Raw genomic sequence first — 24,434 nt, 5'->3', positions numbered from 1 at the left:
CCCAATTTTCTAAGTCTAATTGTGCTTCTTAATGTAGGTAGTAATATTAAAGTTTCTAATACGATAAGTTATTCTAAGATTATAGATGATCATACCTAAGAGCAGGGATGGGCAACCCATAGCCACAGTGTTTCCTTCTAGTTTGAAGCAGGAAACACATGAGCTAGGTTCACAAAATACATTGTGCCCAAACAGTATATGTCCTGGTTCACACAATGTGTTGAATTTCCAGCTATTGAGTCCCACTGTAATGTGTTATGGAACTCTACCATAAATGTTATAATGTAAATCCTAAAATAGGTTTACTTGGGATACCCCTCAGAAATAAAGAATAATGGGAAATCATTGTCCTACTCATTTACATGATATAGCCCTGCTCACTGCAGCCCTGCCAGTTCAAAGATTGTCCATCTCTGTTTAAAAAGATTATACAGGTTGCCCTTGTTTAATGTCATGAAGTTACAGCACTGAACAAGGGGTATTTATGACCAGGCCTCATAGTTCTGCCCGTTGCAGCGTACTGCGGTCACGTACTCACCATTTGCAACCTTCACTGCTGGCTTCTGACAAGCGAAGTCAGTGGGGAAGCTGGCAAGGGATGGTGATCATGGGACTGTGGGATGCTGCGACCGTGCAAGCTAAGGTCAACTGGGACTGCCACAACTGCCATTTTAAGTTGGTGCAGTCAGGTGACATCTAAACTGACGTCATTGCTTAGTGACGGAGTTCCCGTTCCCAATTACCATTGGTGAGGACTTTCTGTACCTCAGAACACTTAAAAGCTGCTACAAGAAATACTCCATACTGTATTTCCCACAACATATGCCTTCAATCACTAAGCAAGCATCTGTCTAACTTCGTTGCATTTCTGTTTTCAAAATTTTGAGAGTGATTTCTCAGAATGCAATTGATTTCCAAACTGGTGAAAGTAGATTAAGCAATTATAGTTCTATGGCATTTGATGCTCTTTTCCCATTACATTTCAGCAGGATATTATTTAATTCATTCTCATCTGAGCTTTTCCCAGCTCAGTCATAGTTAGCTTCTACCTTCCCAATTTTGGAGGTCAGCTTCTCAACTTTTTCTCTTCCATAGAGAGGCTGAAATACAACCTACAGGCATACTGCCATTTACAAACACACACATTCCTGGCTTCTGCCCGATAACTTCTGCTTTAGATGGAGTAGAAAGGTACATGCTTTTTGTACTATATTGGGGGTTTCAGAAGAGCAGAGGACTCAAGCTATCCAAGTAATAGGAGCTACAGCAGAAAGACTGGAAAGAGAAGCAAAAGGCAACAATTCATTTTATTCTTCCCTCCCACTTTCAATAAGGGAGTGTCTTAATTTGTCAATTGTTATGCGTTATCCAGTAGTAACCCCAACGTGAAGTCATTTAAATGTCTGAAAGCATTAAGTATTTGTGTTTTAGTTATGTGCTAATATATACAAACATGGTTTGCTCTTGAAAAATATTAGCATTTTTCTAAGTAATCTTACTTGTGAGCTGATACCACCCAGTCTTGTTCTTCAGGAATGTCTGGTTCATTGATTAAATATAAACACACTTGGTTGCAACTGAAGATTAGTTCCTAGGATCTAGCACATTTGGGTGCAACCAACCATAAACTGTACGAACAGATTGTATATTTATTAATAGCAGTGCCTCATAACAAAAACAAGACATTGCATAATTCAGCAAATTAGCACAAAAGATTGGTAGGTATGTATGGCCAATAGATCACTCCCTCATCAGAAATAAAGCATTTTATTTGTTAAAATTGTCATTAGTGCAAGAAGTCTTAAACCAAAATGGAATATTTACATGTTCATACTAAGCGAAGCAAAAAACAGAGTGAAGTTCTTTAGTATTTTTAAATTAAGAGTAAGGCAAATAAAAATCCACACTGCTCTTGGTCCAAGCTAGTCAAACCTAGAAACAAATGATTGTCTATAGTACTATTTAAATACATCTGTTTGAAAAATGCTTTAAAACTGGCTTTTCACAATGAAACAAAAGTTACAGAATTGGTCTTTTTAGGATGCTGACAGGCTTCCATTTCTCCTGGAAGATATTCCATCAGGGGATTGTAGGTCACTTATGCGGCTTGCACTTTCTTCATCATGATTAAATAGTTCATAGGTGTTTGGCAGACAGCCATTTATTTCTTTACCTTTATGCAGTGTCACAGGCAAAGTTGATAGGGAAACACTGACATCCTTAAAGGCATGCAATAAAAATATCCCCACTATAATAGTGATAAAGCCACTAAATGTGCCAATGATGTCATCAGCTGCCATGTGTTGCCATTCCTTGAAGAGGATTGCAGAACAGGTTAAAACAGATGTTGTGAAGAACACATAATATATTGGTGTCACTATAGAAGTGTTGAATATGTCCAGGGCCCGATTTAAATAGTTAATCTGTGTGCTTACACAAACAATAAGACTTAGCAGCAGAATCCAGGCCAATGGGTGTTTCAGCACAGCTTCTCCAGCAAAAAGTTCCTTTATAGCAATGCCCAAACCTTTTACACAGGATACAGATAAAGCTCCAATGACTGAGCAAATTGTTATGTACACGAGAATGTTGGTTTGCCCATGCCGGGGTCCCACTACAAAGATCATGATCAAGGATACAATGACAATGAGTGTTGCAAAGACCACAAAACCTGAAATATTAAAAACAAACATGGCATGCTGCAATTGCACATGCTAAATAATAACACATTTTGAAGACAAACACCTGGAGTCTGTCAAAAATTAAATGATCAGCTAAAGAAGGGCAGGAACTCAATTTGGCCAAAAGTTATACTTTGTAAAGTGGTGATATTTTCTTTCGTGATGGGTGGGGTGGGGTGGGGTGGGGTGGGGTAGGAAATCAAGGGTAGTAGGTGTGTATAGGTTTAATATGTATATTTTCCAGCATAGGGATAATAACTAAGAGTCCCCCGATGTGAGGAGATGGGTGGGGACAAATTGGATAAATAAACTTCTCCAAATTTCTGCATTTTGCCAATTTTGATGAAATAATATTGGGGGTGGAGGGAGAGTCATACAACTTTCTGGTAGCCTACCCCTGAGTTAAAGGCAGGAATGCATGGAAAAGTACCTCTACCCTATCTGGCCTTTACTAATGATGCAAATTTAAATAATTGCATCATTCAGAATACATATATTACTTCATAAGGATACCTAAAGCCTTTTTAGTTCTAAGCTCTCAGCTAAACCTGGGTTAACTCCCAATAAAAATTGGAGGAATGCTGCTTTCTTGGATGCTCAGTTCTTAAATATCAATGCCATTCTGATAGCTTAGAGGTAAAAAAAAAAAAAAAGGAAAATCTTACAATAAGCTGTATCATGGAAAGCAAAATTACTGTCTGTTTAAGCTATTGCTACAACTTCAAATGTTGCAGCCCTAAACCATTTAGTAGTCCTCCACAAGTGTTCAGAGAGCATAGGCAGGGTTAAAAATGAGCTATGGGGTTGAAGATGTACTCCAACCCCATTCTGAACATTCACAAATGCCTCTTCAGATCTTCATGTATTGAGCATTAAAGTATGCACAAGCACTGTAAGCATGTCCAGCTAAAATCATTCAAAAGCCTAATTGGTAATCCTGTCTTACCAGGATCTCCAGCTGTGGGGCAGCTTGACACATGCAACTGAATGCAGTTACAAATCTCATGCAGAACTACAGCTGACTGTGAAGGGAGACCTATAGCAGGGCTAGCATTTACATTCCTCACTTAGGCAGAGAGGTATTTTCCCCTTGAATTTTGAGCAGATTGACCCTTTCTCTCACCTGGATCGCCTAGCTTGTGGGAGATTTCATTCAAGGTTTCAACTTCCTCTTCTTGGGGTGCATGAATGACCATCACAGTTGAACCAAGTATACTTAACAAACACCCAATTTTTCCATGTAGATTAAGCTTTTCATTTAAGAAGTATGATGAAAGAATGGCACTAAAACATACAGTTTTAACATAAGTTAGACATCAAGCACTGTTCTTAAATCATAGTGCTGTAGCAATTACATATAAGTATTGTTACAGATTAGAAATACCATGTTAATTTTTTTCATTTTTTAAAATGCTGAAAGCCATCCGGAGGTCTTCTACCTGGCTTAGAAGGCAGGATACATGTATTCTAAAGAAATAGTTATGAAAGAACCTTATTTAAAATAAATTGAAAAGCTTATTCTTTTGACAGAAGCCATTTATTTTCATGGAAAATAAGGAAGAGGCTATTTTACACTTTCAAATCCAATTTCAGAGGGTTTCTAATTCTCCAGATCAGGTTTTGAAGGCACTCATAGGGGCTTAAGAGAAAGTGAGCAAGGGATTTCTGGCTATGTCACTTTAATGACAGATTCATTTTTGTGGAGTCCTTGGTGCTCTCTGAGTCTTCTTGTTTTCTTGCAGATGTTTCATTGCCTGACTAGGCAACATCTTCAGTGGAAGGGAGTGGGGTTTGCTCTCTGTTTATATACCATGGTTTGTCCAGCTTGTGTTGGTGGAGGTAGTGTTCTCTCCTTGGGAGTTCCTTAATTATGGTGTTAATTTTTGCTGATTGCTGGCAAGGAGGTGTTCTGGTCTTTTAGCTTTTCTATTGTCTCTTTTGAATGGTATTACCTCTGTGCATCTGTTGATGGCTGGCTTGTCTGAGTGCCAAGCTTCCAGGAATTCCCTAGCGTTTTTGGATTCAGCTTGGTCTAGGATGCTCAGTTTCCCAGTTGAAAGTATGGTTGAGTCTGTCCATGTGTTGTGAGATTAAGGAGTTCTCATCGTGTCTTCTGACTGCTAGTTGGTGTTCATGGATATGCTCTGCTAGCCTCCTGCCCATCTGTCCTACATAGTGGCTGCTACAGTCCTTACGCTGTATGTTTTAGATGACTCCTGTTTTTTCTTCTTGGGCTACTGGGTCTTTTGGTTTGCTTAAGATGTTGTGGAGGGCATTAGTTGGTTTTTGTGCTATGGTGATGCCGTGAGGTTGTAACAGTCTGTTCGTAGTTTCCAAGGAGAGGACAACACCCCCACCAACACAAACAGAGCAAGCCACTGTATATAAACAGAGAGCAAGGCCCACTCCCTTTTCACACTGATGTTGCCTAGCCTGGCAATGAAACATTTCCAAGAAAACAAGGCTCAGAGAGCACCAAGGACTCCACAGTTCAACCCTGAGCTACAAATATTCTCTTTGATTAGATTCATTTTTTTAGATGTTTTTAAATTAAAATGATCATGGTTACTCCAAAGAGAAAATACTGTATCTAATTTCAGTTCAAACAAATGTTAAATCTACAAGCATGTGGGCATACTCTCACACACATAATATTAAACTGAATTGCTGATAAATTTTGATTATAATGTACCAAGATTTATCTCTAAAAATCATCCATGTTGTAGCTTCTTTACAAGCAATTGATTGATGGGAGGAAAACCGGATAGTAGCAATGACATTAAGATAGCAAATTATACTGAAATATTCAAAAGAGCCAAACTAAGAAGTCCAGTTCTCTGCCAGCACAAAAGCAAGTGCCTAACCAGGCCTCTTGATGACATTTAAGGAGATACAACCTTCTTACCTTACAAGAACACTGAGGGCTCCCAATGGGGTCACTAACGTAGCTGGTGCAAATGCATATGCAGCAAAGTTTGCAACTTCACCAGCTCCCACTGTAGGAAAGGCGGGGAGGGAAGAGGTGAGATAAACTGAAGGACAATTTTCATCTCTGTACCTACTATTTTAGGTAAAATTCATCCTTGGAAAAGAGAAAATACATTAGAAAATAAGGAAAGGAGAAGATAAGCCAAATACAGAGCAGCAACTGTATAGTCTTGTGGTAGAAAGGAGATTAACAAATGTTATTACATATTTTTACAATTGATATTCTACCTTCTAGCCATAGAAAATACTGCTTTGCAAGATGACAGAGTTTAATAATGCCATATACCTCCCACATTTCTGCTATTAAACGGAGATGTGCAATACTTTGATCCAAAACTAACAACACTGCTGTGGATCCAGTACAGGCACCCTTGTTGTACCTGCCGACTACTCCTTAAAGCAGCTGTGCATTTTCTTGCGGTCGTATGGTAGTTCTGTGGGCTCAGGAAAATACATTTTTGAATTAAGGAGCTTCAACATGCCAAATCTTGCCCGCTTTGGATCTCACCATTCTATATCTAGTATTAAGCATTTGAATTTCACTGAAAAGGATGTCAGACTAATTTCTGACCTATTTTTATGCATAGCAATCTTTACATCAAAGTAACCTTGGAAAGTTTCTAATTCTATAAGGAACATTGAGCCAATGCCTCTCATACATCAGAAAGTAAAGATTTTCAGCACTTCATTACTGGCTGTTGCCATTAAGACCACTTTCTGGCTGGCTTCACACATTGTATTATTATTACTATTATTAAATTTTTATCCCGCCATTCAAATATACATGTATGTATGTATGTCAACTCAAGGTGGCAAACATGCCTAATACTTCTGCCTATTTTCCCCACAACAACAAGCCGGTGGGGTGGGGTGGGGTGGGGTGGGGTGGGGTGGGGTGGGGTGGGCTAAGAGGGAGTGACTGGGTCAAAGTCACCCAACCGGCTTTTCTGCCTAAGGGAGGCTTAGAACTCACAATCTCCTGGTTTCTGGGCCAGCACCTTCACCACTACACCAGGCTTAGTACAATGTATGAACTACTCTCTCCTGCTGAGTGGTTACGCTAACAGTCAATTTCTAGTTTTTCCAATTACTTACTTGACAAAAGTCCAGCCCACCACAGCCACTCTTTAAGGTAAGCATGGCCACCTTGTCCTATTTTTAAAAAAAAGAAAGGATGCTATTATGATCCATTTCAGATTACTATACTTTAAAAGTTCTTTTAAACATTTCAAGCTACTCATTAAAAATTATTAGTCAAGTCATATTTAATACTGAAGGTCATATTGTTGTTACAAAAGCAGATGTGGCTATTAAGTCTAATTGATAAGGCATGATTGAGAGTTTAATGGCCTGTGTGCATGTTAGAAAAAACAGATGTCTGTTTTTGCATTTTAGAGGGAAAATGACTGCCATGTCAGCAAGGATGTAGAGAGTCCTTTCATTCACTATCATGAGCTGGCAACCTGAGGCCTCAGGCCCTTGTGCATTCCCAGAAGCCAGCTGTTACCAAGTTTGCCCAAAATCTATTGCATGGCTTCCTGCAATTCTGAGGTAGGAAGCACACTAAACATACAATACATTCTCTGAAACAGACTATATACTTTACAGGAAAAAAAAACATCCTAAACTCCCATCAAAAACTCAAAAAAAAGAGAGAGAGCAAAATTTGGCCCCAATTCTATATCATTACCCTACTTACTTAAGCCTTCAATCATCTACACAATATTAAAGGTAACCCTCACATTCATAATTAAGGCATCTATGGAGAAACAGGAAATTTCCTTGCATCATGTAAACCAAAACCATTTTTTGTGATTCTAGAGGAAGCTGAAAACACAATTGAAAGCTAGCTTTAAAGAAAAAGTACTGAAATAAATACTCGGAATTTTGTCCCATATGCTGAATTCTTCATGAAATCAAAGAATACCTATTTAAAAGCTGATTTTATGTAGCACTGAGAAAAGAAATCTTACATGTCTGTAAGAACTCAAATTTAATTAAACATTTACTTAAACCTCAAAGCCTCAAACTTTTACCTGCTCTCATGGAGCCTTTTCGGGCTAATCGAAGGAGACCCTTTTTCTTCAGGATGAAACTCCCTCCAATGAAAAGACTAGAGCTCATTGCCAACACCAGACCAATGTAGAAATCATATTTTCCACGACTTTCAATCATTTCGTCAGCTGCTAAAGCTTTCCAAACTGTCACATTGATCAAGGAACAAAGCTGCTGCTGATATTGGAAGCAAGATGATGCCAAACTGGAACCTAAAAGAAGTATGCGTTGTTATAACACACCACATCATAGAGATAAAATATGTAGTGTGGTACATAACTTATGCCTTGTTTAGAAAGATTTCCCCGTTAATTTCAGTGGAAGGCATAGTTCCACATAAAGATAGGCCCATGGCCACATCCATTTCAATTAAGCATGAATTTTCCTGTAAAATACATTAATTTGCTTCATATAGGCATGATAATCCTTTGTCTCAAAAGTGCGCATTTATTTCATGAAGGAATTAACTGTCCCAATCAATAGCAGGGTTAGTCCCACTTGTTTAAAACTGCAAATACAGAAAGAGCACATAAAACAAATCTCTCAACACAGCACTGTCTGAATATCTGAATTTTACAGTTCAAAAAATTTCAGATTTCTTTTAAAATTTTGTTCAGAAAGATTATACACCTTTGTCATCCACATGATTGTCTTCACCTATAGGATCATGTCTACATGCTAAATGTATCAGAGGTCCTCCTCGTGTCTAAGTTACTAAACTCTGTCAGTGGGTACACAACACAGAAAATCTTGGTTGTGGGCTCAGAGTTGTGTTTCTTGCATTCAGTTAATACTGATTTGGCCCTTTTAGTATTTGCATTCAAAAAGGCTTTCAAAAATACTTGATTTATTGCAATTCATCAAGCAAGTTGGGTAATCTAAAACAGTTGTAATGTGTTTGTTTAATTATGTCTACTTATTTTTAAATATGCCTAATATTCCATTTTTTATATTTCTGCGTAACATTGATTTATATACTAATTAATACCCAAATAATGTCAAATAGATGATCCATAGGCTTAAACTTCACAACACTCTGAAAATTGTATACCTTGAATTTTTTTTTAAACACATGATTGATTTTCTTAACACATGCATGGTTTCTTTCAAAATAAAGGATCAAACTTAAAAACAGGCTCTTTTTCTCCTTTGTTTTAATTTGCTCCCATAAGCATATATGGGGTGACCAATAAACCAGAACTACACTAAGAAGAAAATCAATTAAAAATTGAAATGACACCAAACAGTGGAAAGCTAAAGAAAAATAGTGAAATCTATACAATGCAATGATATACTATACCAAAATAAAAATACAATAAGTGAAATGAACACTGCAATAAATGAAAGAATGTTCAGATAATCCAAGATATTAATAATGGGAAACACAATATAAGAAAAAAGAAATTAAATCCTAATTTTATGAAGCCTCATCTCAATCCTGAAGTATTGTATATTTACCATTCCACTGGAAAGTCCAAAATCCTTAGATAACTTCCTGGTCAAAAGTTCTCAAAAGGTTTTGAGATTCTCAAAACAAGAGTTCAAAAATATTCAGAAAGAATCAGTGGAGTTTAAAAAAAGAGAGATTATAAAAATTCAAACTTTCAAGGACATTTTAAAAGCAGCACAATAATAAAAGAGATGCCTGTTAAAAGGAACACCAATCTCCGAAACGCCAAGTCCGAACACAGTCACTCTTCAACAGAGAAGTAGAGCAGGGTGTGATTAGAAGAATCCACCAAAAGGAAGTGACAAGTGAACCTTCCTGATTGTTTTGGCTGCATGTTTACTGATCAGTCATAAAAGCCAACAAGATTACTCTTGCAAACTGCCACACCACCACACCTATACATTAAAAAAAAAAATCTACCTAAGCAGGAAAAGCACTATGGTTGTCCTGCAGTGAATAAAAGCAGCACAGATTGTGTGTATTACGCTTGTAAGTCTATTTTTTTGAAGTTTCATAATAGGATGACACATGATTTGGCTTTGGAAATACCACTATCCTAACTTATGTCATTCTAATGCCTTTCAAAATGGGAAATTGACAAAGGGAGGAAAGTACTTCAAATTACTTAATTGTTCAGATTTATTTATTTATTTGATTTCTATAGCCGCCCATCTCAGCAAGTGACTCTGGGCGGCTTACAACAATAAAACCATAAAACCATTAAAACAAGTATAATTAAAACAGTTAACATATAAAATAAATACAAAATAAATATTATAATATTATAGGCCACTTTGGTCTAGTGGTTAAGGCAATGGGCTAGAAACCAGGAGGCTGACAGTTCCAGGCCCGCCTTAGGCCTGAAAGCCGGCTGGGTGACCTTGGGCCTGTCCCTCTCTCTCAGCCCAACCCACCTCACAGGGTTGCTGTTGTGGGGAAAATAGGAGGAGGAAGGAGTATTAGGTATGTTCGCTGTCTTGAATTACTTATAAAAATAAAAAAGGAGGGATAGAAAATAAATAAAATAAAATAAAAATAAATAACAGTATAATGTTTGATGGGGCTACACTGGCTGTTTCAACAGTAGTTACTATTAACATTGTTTTAAGAGAAGATGAAACAATTTCTTGAAACTAGAAGAATTTTCTTATTTTACAAGTATCTTCCATTGTACTTTTTTCCCCTAGGCTCCCAGCTTTTAGTATTTCATTAGACAAAACTTAACACACAATTTCCTTAAGAAGGGCAGCTTTCTACATCACTTGAATATTTTTATTAAACCAATATTCTTACAAAGAGCAGTACCTTACCTTGGTTACATTTTACAGACACTTTTTCAAGCCATTTGTCTTTCGTACTATTAATCAAAGATGTGATGCTAAAAAAGAAAAATGCCAAACTGAACTCTGCCACAAAGTTATTTTGTATATCCCTATTTTTTAAGATTGTATATGAGCAGAACTCATATAATGTATCATCTTCTCTAAGCTGTTTAAAGTGATTAGAACAATAAGTTCTCATTGTTTTTTCCCAAATAATAAAGTCCCTGAACTGCATATATTGCTACTTGTGCCATGAAATTCAGCCATAACACTGTACTGCAGCCTTTCTCAACCATTTGACCTTGAAAGAATCCTTGAAATATTTTTCAGGCCTCAGGGAACCCCTGTACATTCAGGCTCAAAGACAGGCCAGAAGTTAAAAAATTATTATATTCCTTTCACGTGTAGGCCTGTATATATGTATTAACAGTGTTCTTAAATAATGAAAAGTACCTCTTTAACGTGAAGTTGCCCAAATTTGAAATAATTTTTTAAAATAAATCATGATCTCCCAGGGAACCCCCTAATAACCTCTTGCGGAACCCTGGTTGAGAAACTCTGCTGTACTGTAAACAATGGCTTAGCTACAATACATGGAAAGCTAAAACTAACTGGAATTCCAGGTTATATGATTCTAGTTTAAACTTTACTAAATAAACCAATTAAAGTAAGCTTCTCTGACCCAGTTATTTTTTAAAAAATATCTTGAGTCTGAACCAACTGAAGTGTCAAGTTATAACAGAGAATTTTGGTAACTTCAAAACTGAAAGCTTAAGCTCTTCCTACTCTAGGATTCAAAATTCTCACTAGAAAACAAGGTTTAGCAACCCAGGCTCATTTCACAAAACCTATTAGGTCATAATGTGTGGAGTATTATATTTGGCAGGATAAATGAACTTCACTACTGAAGCTTTTAAATCAGGGTACCTGGCTTAGCAATTTAACAAACCATGGGTTAGCACAATGCATGAACCAGGTCACTGTGGACTATATTAGCTTAGTAAACATCTTGGAAGTTATAATTTGGAAATGTGCACAATTCAGCCCAGCTGATCACATTCTGTTAGACTTTATAGTGTCGTGGTAGTGAAGTCTCTGTGACAATCAAGTTTCAAGTTTTCTACTCTATAAGAAAGGAGAATACATTTTCTATGGGATAAATTATATTCTAATTAAATGTATTTTGATTCCTTTGTCATGTTTAGAAATTGATGTACCTTAATTACTTGCAATGCTGATATCTATCAAGATTTCAAAAGTTTGTATAATTGTAAGTTTTTGTTCCTTCAGCAAAGGATCGTTACCTTGTCGTGGTGCTGGAGCTTGAGCACCTCAATGATGCCATGAGCTAAACCGTGAAGGGCCACCCAAGACGGGAAGGTCATGACAGAGAGGTCAGACTAAATGCGATCCCTGGGGAAGGTAATGGCAACCCACCCCAGTATTCTTGCCGTGAAAACTAAATGGATCAGTACAACCAGAGATATGTCCGTATACCATCGGAAGATGAGACCCCCAGGTCGGAAGATGATCAAAATGCTACTGGGGAGGAACAGAGGATGAGCTCAACTAGCCCCAGATGTGATGACGCAGCCAGCTCAAAGCCGAAAGGACGGCTAGCGGCTGACGGTGCTGGTGGTGAACAGCAAATCGGATGTTCTAAGGATCAACACACCATTGGAACCTGGAATGTAAGATCTATGAGCCAGGGCAAATTGGATGTGGTTATTGGTGAGATGTCAAGATTAAAGATAGACATTTTGGACATCAGTGAATTGAAATGGACTGGAATGGGCCACTTCACATCAAATGACCACCAGATCTACTACTGTGGACAAGAGGACCACAGAAGAAATGGAGTAGCCTTCATAATTAAGAGTAAAGTGGCTAAAGCAGTGCTTGGATACAATCCAAAAAATGACAGAATGATCTCAGTTCGAATTCAGGGCAAGCCATCTAACATCACAGTGATCCAAATATACGCCCCAACCACAAATGCTGAAGAAGCTGAAGTAGAGCAGTTCTATGAGGATCTGCAGCACCTACTGGACAACACGCCTAAAAGAGATGTTATTTTCATCACGGGAGACTGGAATGCTAAGGTGGGCAGTCAAATGACACCTGGAATTACAGGTAAGCATGGCCTGGGAGAACAAAACGAAGCACAACATAGGCTGATAGAATTTTGCCAAGACAACTCACTCTGCATAACAAACGCTCTCTTCCAACAACCTAAGAGACAGCTTTATACATGGACTTCACCAGATGGACAACACCGAAATCAGATTGACTACATCCTTTGCAGCCAAAAGTGGCGGACATCTATACAGTCGGTAAAAACAAGACCTGGAGCTGACTGTAGTTCAGATCACAAACTTCTTATTGCACAATTTAGGATCAGACTAAAGAGATTAGGGAAGACCCACAGATCAGCTAGATATGAGCTCACTAATATTCCTAAGGAATATGCAGTGGAGGTCAAGAATAGATTTAAGGGACTGGACTTAGTAGATAGGGTCCCGGAAGAACTATGGACAGAAGTTTGCAACATTGTTCAGGAGGCGGCAACAAAATACATCCCAAAGAAAGAGAAAACCAAGAAGGCAAAATGGCTGTCTGCTGAGACACTAGAAGTAGCCCAAGAAAGAAGGAAAGCAAAAGGCAACAGTGATAGGGGGAGATATGCCCAATTAAAGGCAAAATTCCAGAGGATAGCCAGAAGAGATAAGGAATTATTTTTAAACAAGCAATGCGCGGAAGTGGAAGAAGACAATAGAATAGGAAGGACAAGAGACCTCTTCCAGAAAATTAGGAACATCGGAGGTAAATTCCAGGCAAAAATGGGTATGATCAAAAACAAAGATGGCAAGGACCTAACAGAAGAAGAAGAGATCAAGAAAAGGTGGCAAGAATATACAGAAGACCTGTATAGGAAGGATAACAATATTGGGATAGCTTTGATGGTGTGGTCAGTGAGCTAGAGCCAGACATCCTGAAGAGTGAGGTTGAATGGGCCTTAAGAAGCATTGCTAATAACAAGGCAGCAGGAGACGATGGCATCCCAGCTGAACTGTTCAAAGTCTTGCAAGATGATGCTGTCAAGGTAATGCATGCTATATGCCAGCAAATTTGGAAAACACAAGAATGGCCATCAGACTGGAAAAAATCAACTTATATCCCCATACCAAAAAAGGGAAACACTAAAGAATGTTCAAACTATCGAACAGTGGCGCTCATTTCACATGCCAGTAAGGTAATGCTCAAGATCCTGCAAGGTAGACTTCAGCAATTCATGGAGCAAGAATTGCCAGATGTACAAGCTGGGTTTAGAAAAGGCAGAGGAACTACGGACCAAATTGCCAATATCCGCTGGATAATGGAAAAAGCCAGGGAGTTTCAGAAAAACATCTATTTCTGTTTTATTGACTATTCTAAAGCCTTTGACTGTGTGGACCATAACAAATTGTGGCAAGCTCTTAGTGGTATGGGGATACCAAGTCATCTTGTATGCCTCCTGAAGAATCTGTATAACGACCAAGTAGCAACAGTAAGAACAGACCACGGAACAATGGACTGGTTTAAGATTGGGAAAGGAGTACGGCAGGGCTGTATACTCTCCCCCTACCTATTCAACTTGTACGCAGAACACATCATGCGACATGCTGGGCTTGAGGAATCCAAGGCTGGAGTTAAAATCGCTGGAAGAAACATTTAACAATCTCAGATATGCAGATGATACCACTTTGATGGCTGAAAGTGAAGAGGAACTGAGGAGCCTTATGATGAAGGTGAAAGAAGAAAGTGCAAAAGCTGGCTTGCAGCTAAACCTCAAAAAAACCAAGATTATGGCAACCAGCTTGATTGATAACTGGCAAATAGAGGGAGAAAATGTAGAAGCGGTGAAAGACTTTGTATTCCTAGGTGCAAAGATTACTGCAGATGCTGACTGCAGTCAGGAAATCAGAAGACGCTTAATCCTCGGGAGAAGAGCAATGACAAATCTCGATAAAATAGTTAAGAGCAGAGACATCACACTGACAACAAAGGTCCGCATAGTTAAAGCAATGGTGTTCCCCGTAGTAACATAAGGGTGTGAGAGCTGGACCATAAGGAAGGCTGAGAGAAGGAAGATCGGTGCTTTTGAACTGTGGTGTTGGAGGAAAATTCTGAGAGTGCCTTGGACTGCCAGAAGATCAAACCAGTCCATCCTCCAGGAAATCAAGCCAGACTGCTCACTTGAGGGAATGATATTAAAGGCAAAAATGAAATACTTTGGCCACATAATGAGAAGACAGGACACCCTGGAGAAGATGCTGATGCTAGGGAGAGTGGAGGGCAAAAGGAAGAGGGGCCGACCAAGGGCAAGGTGGATGGATGATATTCTAGAGGTGACGGACTCGTCCCTGGGGGAGCTGGGGGTGTTGACTGACAGGAAGCTCTGGCGTGGGCTGGTCCATGAAGTCACAAAGAGTTGGAAGCGACTAAACGAATAAACAACAACAAGCTTTTGTTCATATTAACATAAAGAATTCTTTATAGCATTCACTCATTCTTAAGTATGATTCCATCAAGTAAAAGGCAGAAGTTAATTTATCTGACTTTGTTAATTAGTATAATTTGCATAACTACTGATGCACAGGTTCATGCTGTACCCCTAAAAGGTCCACTATTGCTATCTGCATTTTATAAAATAAACCTTTCTTAGACTTGAGATGAATTCTACCTCAAAGACAAACGTTAGATCTATTTTTGCTTAAGACCTTCAGGAGTATGGCACAAATTATTCCATCAAAAGTAGCTAGTGATAGTGTACTGGTTGATTGATTAGGTGCCATCAAGTTTTACCTATAATGTGCAAGTCCTAAACAATTTAGGATGATCAGGACACCTAATGGACTATCTTTGCCCTTACAGGCATGGCTGATCGCTGAGAACCTAGCTAGAACCAGAGTAATGCTATGGTCACTTGTATATAGGTTCTCTCAGTGATGGTCCTTAGACTCTGCAATGCTTTCTCCCATGAATTTCAGATAGGAGAACTTTAGATGGATATTCCCCTTCCTACAGACAACCTTGGGTGACAGGCAAGGGAAAAGAAAATTAAGAACAGAAGCAAAGCTATTTTGATATCCTATAACTAAGCCCATCCATGAAATCTGATTGTACATTTCACTTGGTGCAGTTTTTTCTTTGTCCCGCAAGACCTCTGAGGGAAGTCTCAATGGGAATATTTGCAAAGAAACCTGAGAAGAACAAAAAAGGGACACTTGAATTTGAAGCATAGGTGGAAGCACCTGTTTAAAGTAGCACTTTATTCAGGCAATTAAGCAATCTGCTGAGCAAAGCAGCTGGATGAATTGAAGTGTAAGTAACTTACTTTCCAAGCCAAGATAACATTTCGAAGCAATCACTGAAGCAACATTTCTCATAGCTGTACTAATTACTCTTTCGAACACACAATTTCCAAGAATTTCCTTATCTACCAAAAAATCAGGAATCTGGTAGCACCTTTTGGTAGCTACCAGATCCCTGATTTTTTGCCATTATAGACTAACACAGCTTTCTATCTACTAAGGTTTACTTGTTTCCATTTTTTTCTATTATTGGCGGTCCCAATTCTTCCACTTGTATTTACCCCATTGCAGATCACCCCAAACTGGAGCAAGCCCAGAGAAAGGTGATGAAGATGGTGAAAGGCCTAGAAACCAAGTCTTATGAGGAACAGTTGAAAGACCTGGGTATGTTTAGCTTGCAGAAGAGAAGGTTGAGATAGCTGTCTTCAAATATCTGAAGGGCTGTCACATTGTAGAGGGTTTGGATTTTTTTCATCTGCTCCAGAGGGTAAGACTAGAACTAACAGGACAAAACTTCACGGATGTAGATAGATTAGATATTAGGAAGACCTTTTTGACAGTAAAAGCTGTCAATCAGTAGAATATGTTACCACATGGAATGGTTTCTTCCCCTTCACTGGAGGTTTTTCAAACAGAGGCTGGATAATCATCTATCAAGAATGGTGTAGTGCAGAGGGTTGGACTTGATTACCTTTTGGGTCCCTTCCAACTCTATGATTCTATGATCAAACAAATTGCCATTCTGTTCATCAGATGAAAGGGGGCCCCATTCTCCTCTTACTAGACAGTTCAATTCTCATTCTTATCTCATCTCTTGTAAATGAGAGTTCACATGTGAAAACCACACTGGATTTGCAACAAAGATTAAGGTTGGATTATGTGATGCTGCTAGTGGTTTCTTAATTAGTAAGAATATGTACTGCCTTAAAAAAATGAGGCAATTAATGCTTTTAACTCATTCGAAGCAGAATGTATATCTGTGGTTATCTATGACTGGCTCAATAAACATATTTTCTTTTATGGAAAAGAAGAGTTAATCTTTTTACTTTCTTCTTGCTGCCATTTCTTCTCTTTGAACAAAATGCATTTGCTACAATTCTAACTAAATAATTCATTTTTGCTGCCAATTTTAATACACTGTCCTCAAACAAAAAACACAAGCATTAAAAAAACAAAAAAGGTGTTAATGCTGTGTAACTTAGAAGCCCGTGCACTGATCTCTATGAAATTTGGCATGGGTCCTCTTATAATACTCTAAATTTCATACACATTTCTTCCTGTTCTGACACATTTTCCTATGCCAGGTAAAGGTATGTAAGGGCTCTAGCTTTCCCAAATAATATTCTGCAAGTTGGGACAAGCTATACAAAGGTAGATTCTATTATTTTCCAAGGTAAGAGTCTAGTTTTGACACCAACTGGGATGTACACCATTTATAGACTTAACATAGAACATGGGAAACTACAGTAAAAACTTTACAATTTAAGATTTTCCTTCCTCCCAGGATGCATAGACTCTAATTTTTATGGTTGAGCTTTGAGTACAGAAAATTTGAAGTGGGGTTCATGTTGCAAATGTTGACAAGTTGAACATTTCTGATGTAAGCAATACAGAGCAAAGTGCACACCCTGATTCAGTGTAAGGCTGCTTCTTTTAATTAGTTATAGCACACAAAAATGTGAAAGTTTTTCTTCAAGCTGAGTAAATGGGACTATACACACCTCAGCTTTAAATATGTACACAGGTCCATACAAAAGACATGCATGTTTGGCTATGTGTTAGCATTGCCATTGATTAAGGCACTAAAAAGTCTACATGAAGAGCCATTAAGATATTTAGACATGGAACCACCATTTAATCTTACTACATTAGAATCTCGGTTAACTGGCACACATGGGGATTGGTAGATGCTGGATAGATGTAGTTTCCGGTTGCTTAAGGGTTGCTATTAAAAATAGGCGAGCCAAGTTTGGACTTGCCTTTCTGCTCCAGAGAGATTGGCTGATCCCTTTCTGGGAGATAGGTGGGTTTGGGCTTACCTTTAAAAAGTCAGGTTTGGGCTTGCCTTTTTGCTGGGGGGGGATCGGATCGGCGCACCGCAGTGTGGTGCGCCAAGTTTAAACTTATCTTTCCACTAAAAATTGATTTTATTTAAATTTTTATTTAATGTATTATTTCTTCATTTTTTTGCCAGTTGCTTGAGAGTGCTGGTTGCTTGAGTTCCAGTTAACCGAGATTCTACTGTAGTCATACTGAGTTCAGACGTGTAATTGCAATATTATTCATAGCTTTGATGTACAATAATGCAGCAATGCTAAAACACAAACACTGTAATATCTGAATGCAACGTGTACATTTCAAGATAAATGCATTACTATAATTCAATATTCTATATCCAAATATATATATATATATATATATATACACACACACACACACACACATACATACACAGATACATACATACATACATACATACATACATACAGATAGATAGATAGATAGATAGATAGCAGTACATACCAGGCCCCATGAGGCCAATCACAATATGTTTTTTTTTTTTTCCCCCCGGAGAAAATGTTACCGTACTTAGGAATGTTTAAAAGTCATGCATCAAACAAGTAAGGAAGTGTTTAGAAAAAATGGCAACCAATTCAAACATTTACTGTAATTTCTATAATAAATTGCCTTTGGGGCCTGACTTTGGGTACATTCTATATACCTACACATAGACATAAACACACATACATATACATAATTGCTGAGAGTCAACCCTGACTTGATGGCACTTCATCTACAGTATATACAGTAAACTACTTATTTTTTTAAACAAATATTAAATATGTCTTCATATATAACAGTTTCCAAACAAGAAAAGTTTTTCAAACCAGGCTTCCAAAATTATCTCGGTCTTTGAGTCTGAATGTGCCATGTTAACTGTGATCTACTGCATCGTTTACGAGCTGTACTGAAGTACTCCTCATATACAAACTAGTAATCAGCATTACTGTTCAAAAGCCCTGTGAGGAATATTATCCTCCTAAACATTCTTACTCAGCCTACATCATAAAGGTAGAATATTAGCATTTTAACATTCTACCTTTATGATGTCTAAGAATACTTTCCCTTTGACCTTTAGTCATCCATTACTAAAGTTCAACAGCCACCAATGATGGTTACAAAAAGCATTTTGTCTATGGTTAGAGTCCAACCATTTGACTTCACAAGGTATTGATTCCCCAAGACTAATACTGCCTCCCTCCAGCTCTATTTTATTTCTAGCCTTCCAAACAACGTTTGCTTAGCCTGAAGAAAATCTTAAGATTACTGCAGATTACCCTTGTGAGAGGGTAGGGCTACTTCATGGGTAAAGGCATGCCCTCAGATAGTATAAAGTATTATTCACCACATGGTTTCCTCTAAATGCGAGGTCTGCAAAATTTGTGTCTGTAGACATTTTATTTTAGAGTTTCACTTTGGGCTCCATACGATATCACCAAAAAATTAAAACAATAAACAAAGCAGAATGTTGATGGTTGCAAGTGTTCTGGAGATCTGGCACATGGGCAATCGTATTTTGCCTTGATGTATGGGTACAGGGAAGAGGTATCTGTCCTGGGTTTGTTATCGTTCATGCATGTGTCTCTCAGTGTGCCTTTTTGAAATGGCACGCACTTTATTGGGACAAATTTATCACTTGGGAAATCAAGCCCATATCGGGGACCATTTCTTTACTGACTCTTTTTCTTGATCCTATCAGAGTATGGTACAGTAACCTCAGCTCAAAAACAGTGGTTTGGTATTTTGGAAATCAGACTCATTTCTGCCTTTTAAATTGTTCTTGAGCAAAATATTTTTCATTCAGTCTCACCTATCTGCTTCATGGAAATAAGCTTCTCAATATCCATTATACAGCCATTTTACAGGTATCTGTCAGCATTTTAAATGTGCTTACAAGCTCATGAAATTGTGGCTCCCTGCTCTAAATATTACCTTAACTATTGGAAAACCCAAATACCACTAACTGCTATCATGCTGGCTAGACTGACAGAAGTGAGTCCAAAATATCTCAAGGACATCAAGATATTTTTTTTCTAGCCTGCATAACCTATTGTGAATCTAAACTGAACCAAAATGAATAACATTCACATAAATACACCTGATGTATTTCTAGTTCTTCCAGTTCAGACTCTTCATAAGTAACAACTCCCTTTCAGCTTTTATACCATTTGTAATTCCTCTTTATCATATATACACTCAAGTCACTCTTGATCCCTGGTGACTGCCTGGACAAGTCTCTGCCATTTTCTTGGCAAGATTTCAGAAGTGGTTTGTCATTGCCTTCTTTTTAGGGCTGAGAGAGAGGGACTGGCCCAAGGTCACCAGGCGGCTTTGTGCCTAAGGCGGGACTAGAACTCATAGTCTCCTGGGTTCTAGCCAGCACCTTTAATCCACCAAACTAGCTCTCATAAACCCTCTACAGGTGGTCCTCATTTAACAACCACTTCTTCAGGATCCATTCAAACTTGTGCTGGCGCTGAGCAAGTGGTAGTTATGACTGGACCGTTCTGGCTATTACAGTGCCCCCATGATCACGCAATTGCAATTCAGGTGCACAGCAACTGGCCTGGATTTCTGATCGTCATAACGTCCCTTTTGAAGCTTGAGAGTTTATTTATTTATTCAATTTGTCCCCGCCCATCTCCTCCGATCAGGGGACTCTGGGTTGCAGATCAGCAACACCTCTGCCTCATCTAGATTTAAATTTAATTTGTATAGCCTCAGTCAGTTGCTCAAAGCCTCCAGACACTCATTCAAGTCCTAGACAAATGCTCCCAAACGATTAATAAAAGGAATGTATGATCAATATACGGGCAACATCCGTACGCTGTAAACTTCAAAAGCCAAATACATAAGTAGATCTTGCAGAACTTTGGTGAGATCAGATGAGTCTGAATAAAATAATACAGGACTGGGTAAAAGTAGATTAGGATGTATTGACAAATCACTGTATTTGCAGTAGACTGACAAGTTTCTCATTCAAAATTGTCTCAGAATAACAAAGGATTGTCTTTACCCATGAGTGCTTGTTTGGACAAAAAGGTGGAGTATAAATCCAGTAAGTAAATACATTTTAAAGTTCCAGATAATGTATTTCAATGGTTTCTTATAATATAAAAGAGTATCAGCAATAATACTGGGAAATCAACAGATAAAATGTGCCTAATGACCATTTAAACCACAAATCAAATCAAAAATGGCATTGTCCCTTCAGCATAACTGGCTGAAAATTGGGCATGCTCTAATTTTCATGCTCTGGAAGTTTCTCATGTATACTTTCATAAACACATACAAGATGTTTCAATCTGTATTTTTTTGTTAAAGAAACAAACCTATAGCTGATAAAAAGGGTGATACATTGCTACTGACTTTTGTTTTGCAAGTCTTGTGATAAAGCCAAAGGACTGATACCTATGACTAGAAAACAAGGAACATACAGAAGTATTCACACTGAATATATACTGCACTGTGTATACTTTACATATACATGTGCAATTTGGGGGTCTTCCCAGACTCACAGTTCCTGCTCAAATACCAGCTGGAAGTTGTGGCCAGGGGGCCTTTGCACAGGTTCATCTTTTGCACCAATTGTGCCCATTCCTGGACTGGAGGCCTTGCTCATGGTGTTCATGCCCTAGTCATCTCCTCTCTGGATTACTGTACTGCACTGTGTTCTAGTGGAGATGTCCTTAAAGCATACTTGGAAGCTGTTATCAGGTCCAGAATGCAACAGCTCAGGTGATTTTTGATTTTTTTCATTACAACCATGTAACAGTGCTGTTTTGTGAGCTGCACTGGCTCCCAGTAAGAAAATTCAGGGTGCAAGTTATCACCTATAAATCCCTATATGGCATAAGGCTACTTGCAGGATCACCTTTCTTCCACTGTCTCTCTCGCCCCACCAGATTTAGCAGAGAGGACATGCTCCAGGTTCCTGCTCTCAAACAGTCACCTTCTTGGACCCCAGAGTTGTGCCTTGCTGATGGCAGCACCTGCCCTACGGAACAGCATCCCCCTGGAGATCCAGATGGCCCTGACCCAGTTAGCCTTTTGCAAGTTGTTGAAGACCTGGTTGTTTCCCCAGGCATTTGGATCAGGAGGTTAGGTGAGCTCTGCTGCTGTTGACATGGTTCTTTATGAATGGGTTGTTGTTTTATCTTTGGGAGCCAGAGGTTGTAGGCTGTTTTAATCTTTGTATGCCACCCAGAGTCACCACTGGGAAATGGGAAGCCATATAAATCATATAAAACAAATAAATAACTCTATACATGCATGGATGGATGGATGAAAGAGTATAATAAAGAAGTTAGAACTGGATTCAGACTCTGGGTATGTGAACTTCTTCATAAAAGCCAGAGCAGGATTAAGTTAATCCTTTCCCCAAATTCCATAGGCACGTAGACAGAATTAAGAACTATTAGTCTGGTTCTCTAGAAATGCATGAAGGACAAGTCCATAGTAGCTTCATGTTCAAATATGTACCAATACACATTATTTCTATTTCTGCTACATATTATTTTGAGTACTTATGATTTCTGTTTTATCACTAGGTGATACAATAATTTATTACATTAAAGCTGTATGGTCAAATTAAAAAAAAACATTTTAAAAACTGTACTGGTGGAGCCAGGCCCACAGAGTAAAAGGTTGGAGATGTCCAACATCCTCTCCCAGAAGCTCTCCAGGCCCGCACAGCCTGGTCCCAGCTTCCTGTCTTGGTGCAGCTGCTTGGTGTTTCCACCAGCTGTCTTCCAAGTTAAGGCTTTACCTGGCATCCTTCCCCCTAACTCTGGTGTGTGAATTAGATAGGGGTCTCACAGTCTGTGCATCTTACCAGCAGGTAAAAGGAAACAAAACTGATGAAAATGAAGTCATTACTACAGCACCATCTCTTCACCCTGTAACATGAGACTTAACTAGAGAAATCATGCCCTATTGCTTTGGGAGTTGGATGAATCTCACAAGCAATAAAAAAAGGAGACCTTGTTTTTTTTAAGAAAGGAAAACAGAATGGAAAATTTTCTTTTTAGCTTCAGGTAGTCACATGTAAAACATTCAGCGACAAGAACCTAAAAAGGTAGGGCTGCCCAAAACACAGGCAGCAATTTAAAAAGGAGCTACAAAGGAAAAAGATAAATGAATATATGAGATTATGGGTTGATCAGAAAATGGTAGATCTGATATTAACACAGAAGCAATTTTGTTATGAAAAGCTGCTAGTTGGATAACAACACACATTTTACAGAGTACGAACAGGAAACAGATATTAGGAACAAGAAAACATTGTAAAGCCATCCATAGTCATTCGAGATTTGGGTGGCTTATAAATCTAATAAATAAATAAATAGCTAGCAGACATACAAAAGAAATTAAACATCATGAAGTTCTTGGCTAACCTTTTCCTTCACCTTTAAAGAATAAGCAGATCTTGGAACAGATGGTAGCACCAGTCCACATTAAGTTATTCCAAGTATTCTGATGAAAACTAAGTGAGCTAGGAGAAAAAAAATACAATTTTGAACCTTGCAGATAAACTTTTCTGCTCTCTTGTCCTTTGCTCTTTACAATTGAAATGGCTAAAATAGCCTGCCAAGAAAAGGTTAAGAAAGCGGAGTACCCCCAAAGGGTCAGACATGACTCGGTGCTTGCACAGGGGACCTTTCACCTTTCACACAAATCCCAAAAGGATTACCAAGGTACTTTACAATCTCATGCATGGTCCTTGAAAAGTAAAAGAAGTTCAAGGACCTTTAGTCCCGGACAGGCATATTGCAATCGCGGCATGTTTACAAAACAAAAAAAGAATCGTGAGATACTCCAAAGAGGAGAGGAGAGGCAACTTGCAATTCCATGAACTTCGGGCCAGTAGACCTAGAAAGGTCAAACCTAGACAGCACCAGCCCAATTAAAATTGCATCAAGGGACTGAAGCCACCTCCCCAAAACTAGTACCCTCCTAATATTTCCAGACTAGGATGGCTGTCAATCTTGACCGCTGAAAATCACACTTGGAAGCCCAGATCGAATAAAGGGGCTGGTCTGTCTTTAAAAAAAACCTTGCCACCGACTGCGTTACCCCAGCCTCTTCTAACTTCTGCACGGCGTCTATTACGCGCGCATTTCTCAAGGCGCAGCAGTTAGCAGAGATCCAGGACTGATCCACACCGAGACAACTCGGAACTTAGGCGGCGAGGGGAAGCAAGGCCGGCCGGCCGGTCCACCGCAGCACCACTTGGTGCGACTTCTCTTTTCCGCAAGAAAGTGAGGAAGAAAGAATCACCTGCTCTGGGCGAAGTTCCCTTCCGCGGCAGCGCCTCCCTCTTACATCCCGTGCGCTCCGAGCGGGGCTGCAGCCGTAGGAGGACGGCGACGGCGACGACCACCACCAAGGGACGGGAAAACAGAGGAGCCTTCCCAAACACGCGCCATCGCCATGGAGACCCCCCTCAGCTGGCACCCGAGCTGCGCGCCGCCGCTAATCCGCGCAGCTCTTGCCGTTCCTCCTCCTACTCACACCGCCGCGG

The 24,434-nt window shown here is 39.0% G+C and overlaps 1 protein-coding gene across 6 annotated transcripts; it reads right to left on the bottom strand.

Moving 5' to 3' along the window:
- Window positions 1-1,751: 1,751 nt before the first annotated feature.
- NIPA2 (NIPA magnesium transporter 2) lies at window positions 1,752-24,434 on the bottom strand. Of its 6 annotated transcripts, none has more exons than XM_063305013.1 (7): window positions 24,191-24,434; window positions 23,308-23,405; window positions 7,706-7,936; window positions 6,765-6,821; window positions 5,587-5,677; window positions 3,805-3,965; window positions 1,752-2,671 (listed from the first exon to the last, which is right to left on the bottom strand). In XM_063305013.1, exons 2-7 carry the CDS (start codon window positions 23,366-23,368, stop codon window positions 2,037-2,039), a joined length of 1,236 nt encoding a protein of 411 aa, XP_063161083.1. In that variant the 5' UTR covers window positions 23,369-23,405; window positions 24,191-24,434; the 3' UTR covers window positions 1,752-2,036. The 6 variants fall into 6 exon arrangements, with proteins under 6 accessions (XP_063161083.1, XP_063161082.1, XP_063161085.1 ...); XM_063305012.1 differs by lacking the exon at window positions 24,191-24,434 and adding an exon at window positions 23,919-24,162; XM_063305015.1 differs by lacking the exon at window positions 24,191-24,434 and adding an exon at window positions 10,485-10,552.

Source organism: Candoia aspera, chromosome 5, assembly GCF_035149785.1.
Source record: "Candoia aspera isolate rCanAsp1 chromosome 5, rCanAsp1.hap2, whole genome shotgun sequence".
Lineage (NCBI taxonomy): Eukaryota > Metazoa > Chordata > Lepidosauria > Squamata > Boidae > Candoia > Candoia aspera.
The sequence above is the reverse complement of the archived record's forward strand: the minus strand, read 5'-3'. Positions and strand labels throughout refer to the sequence as shown.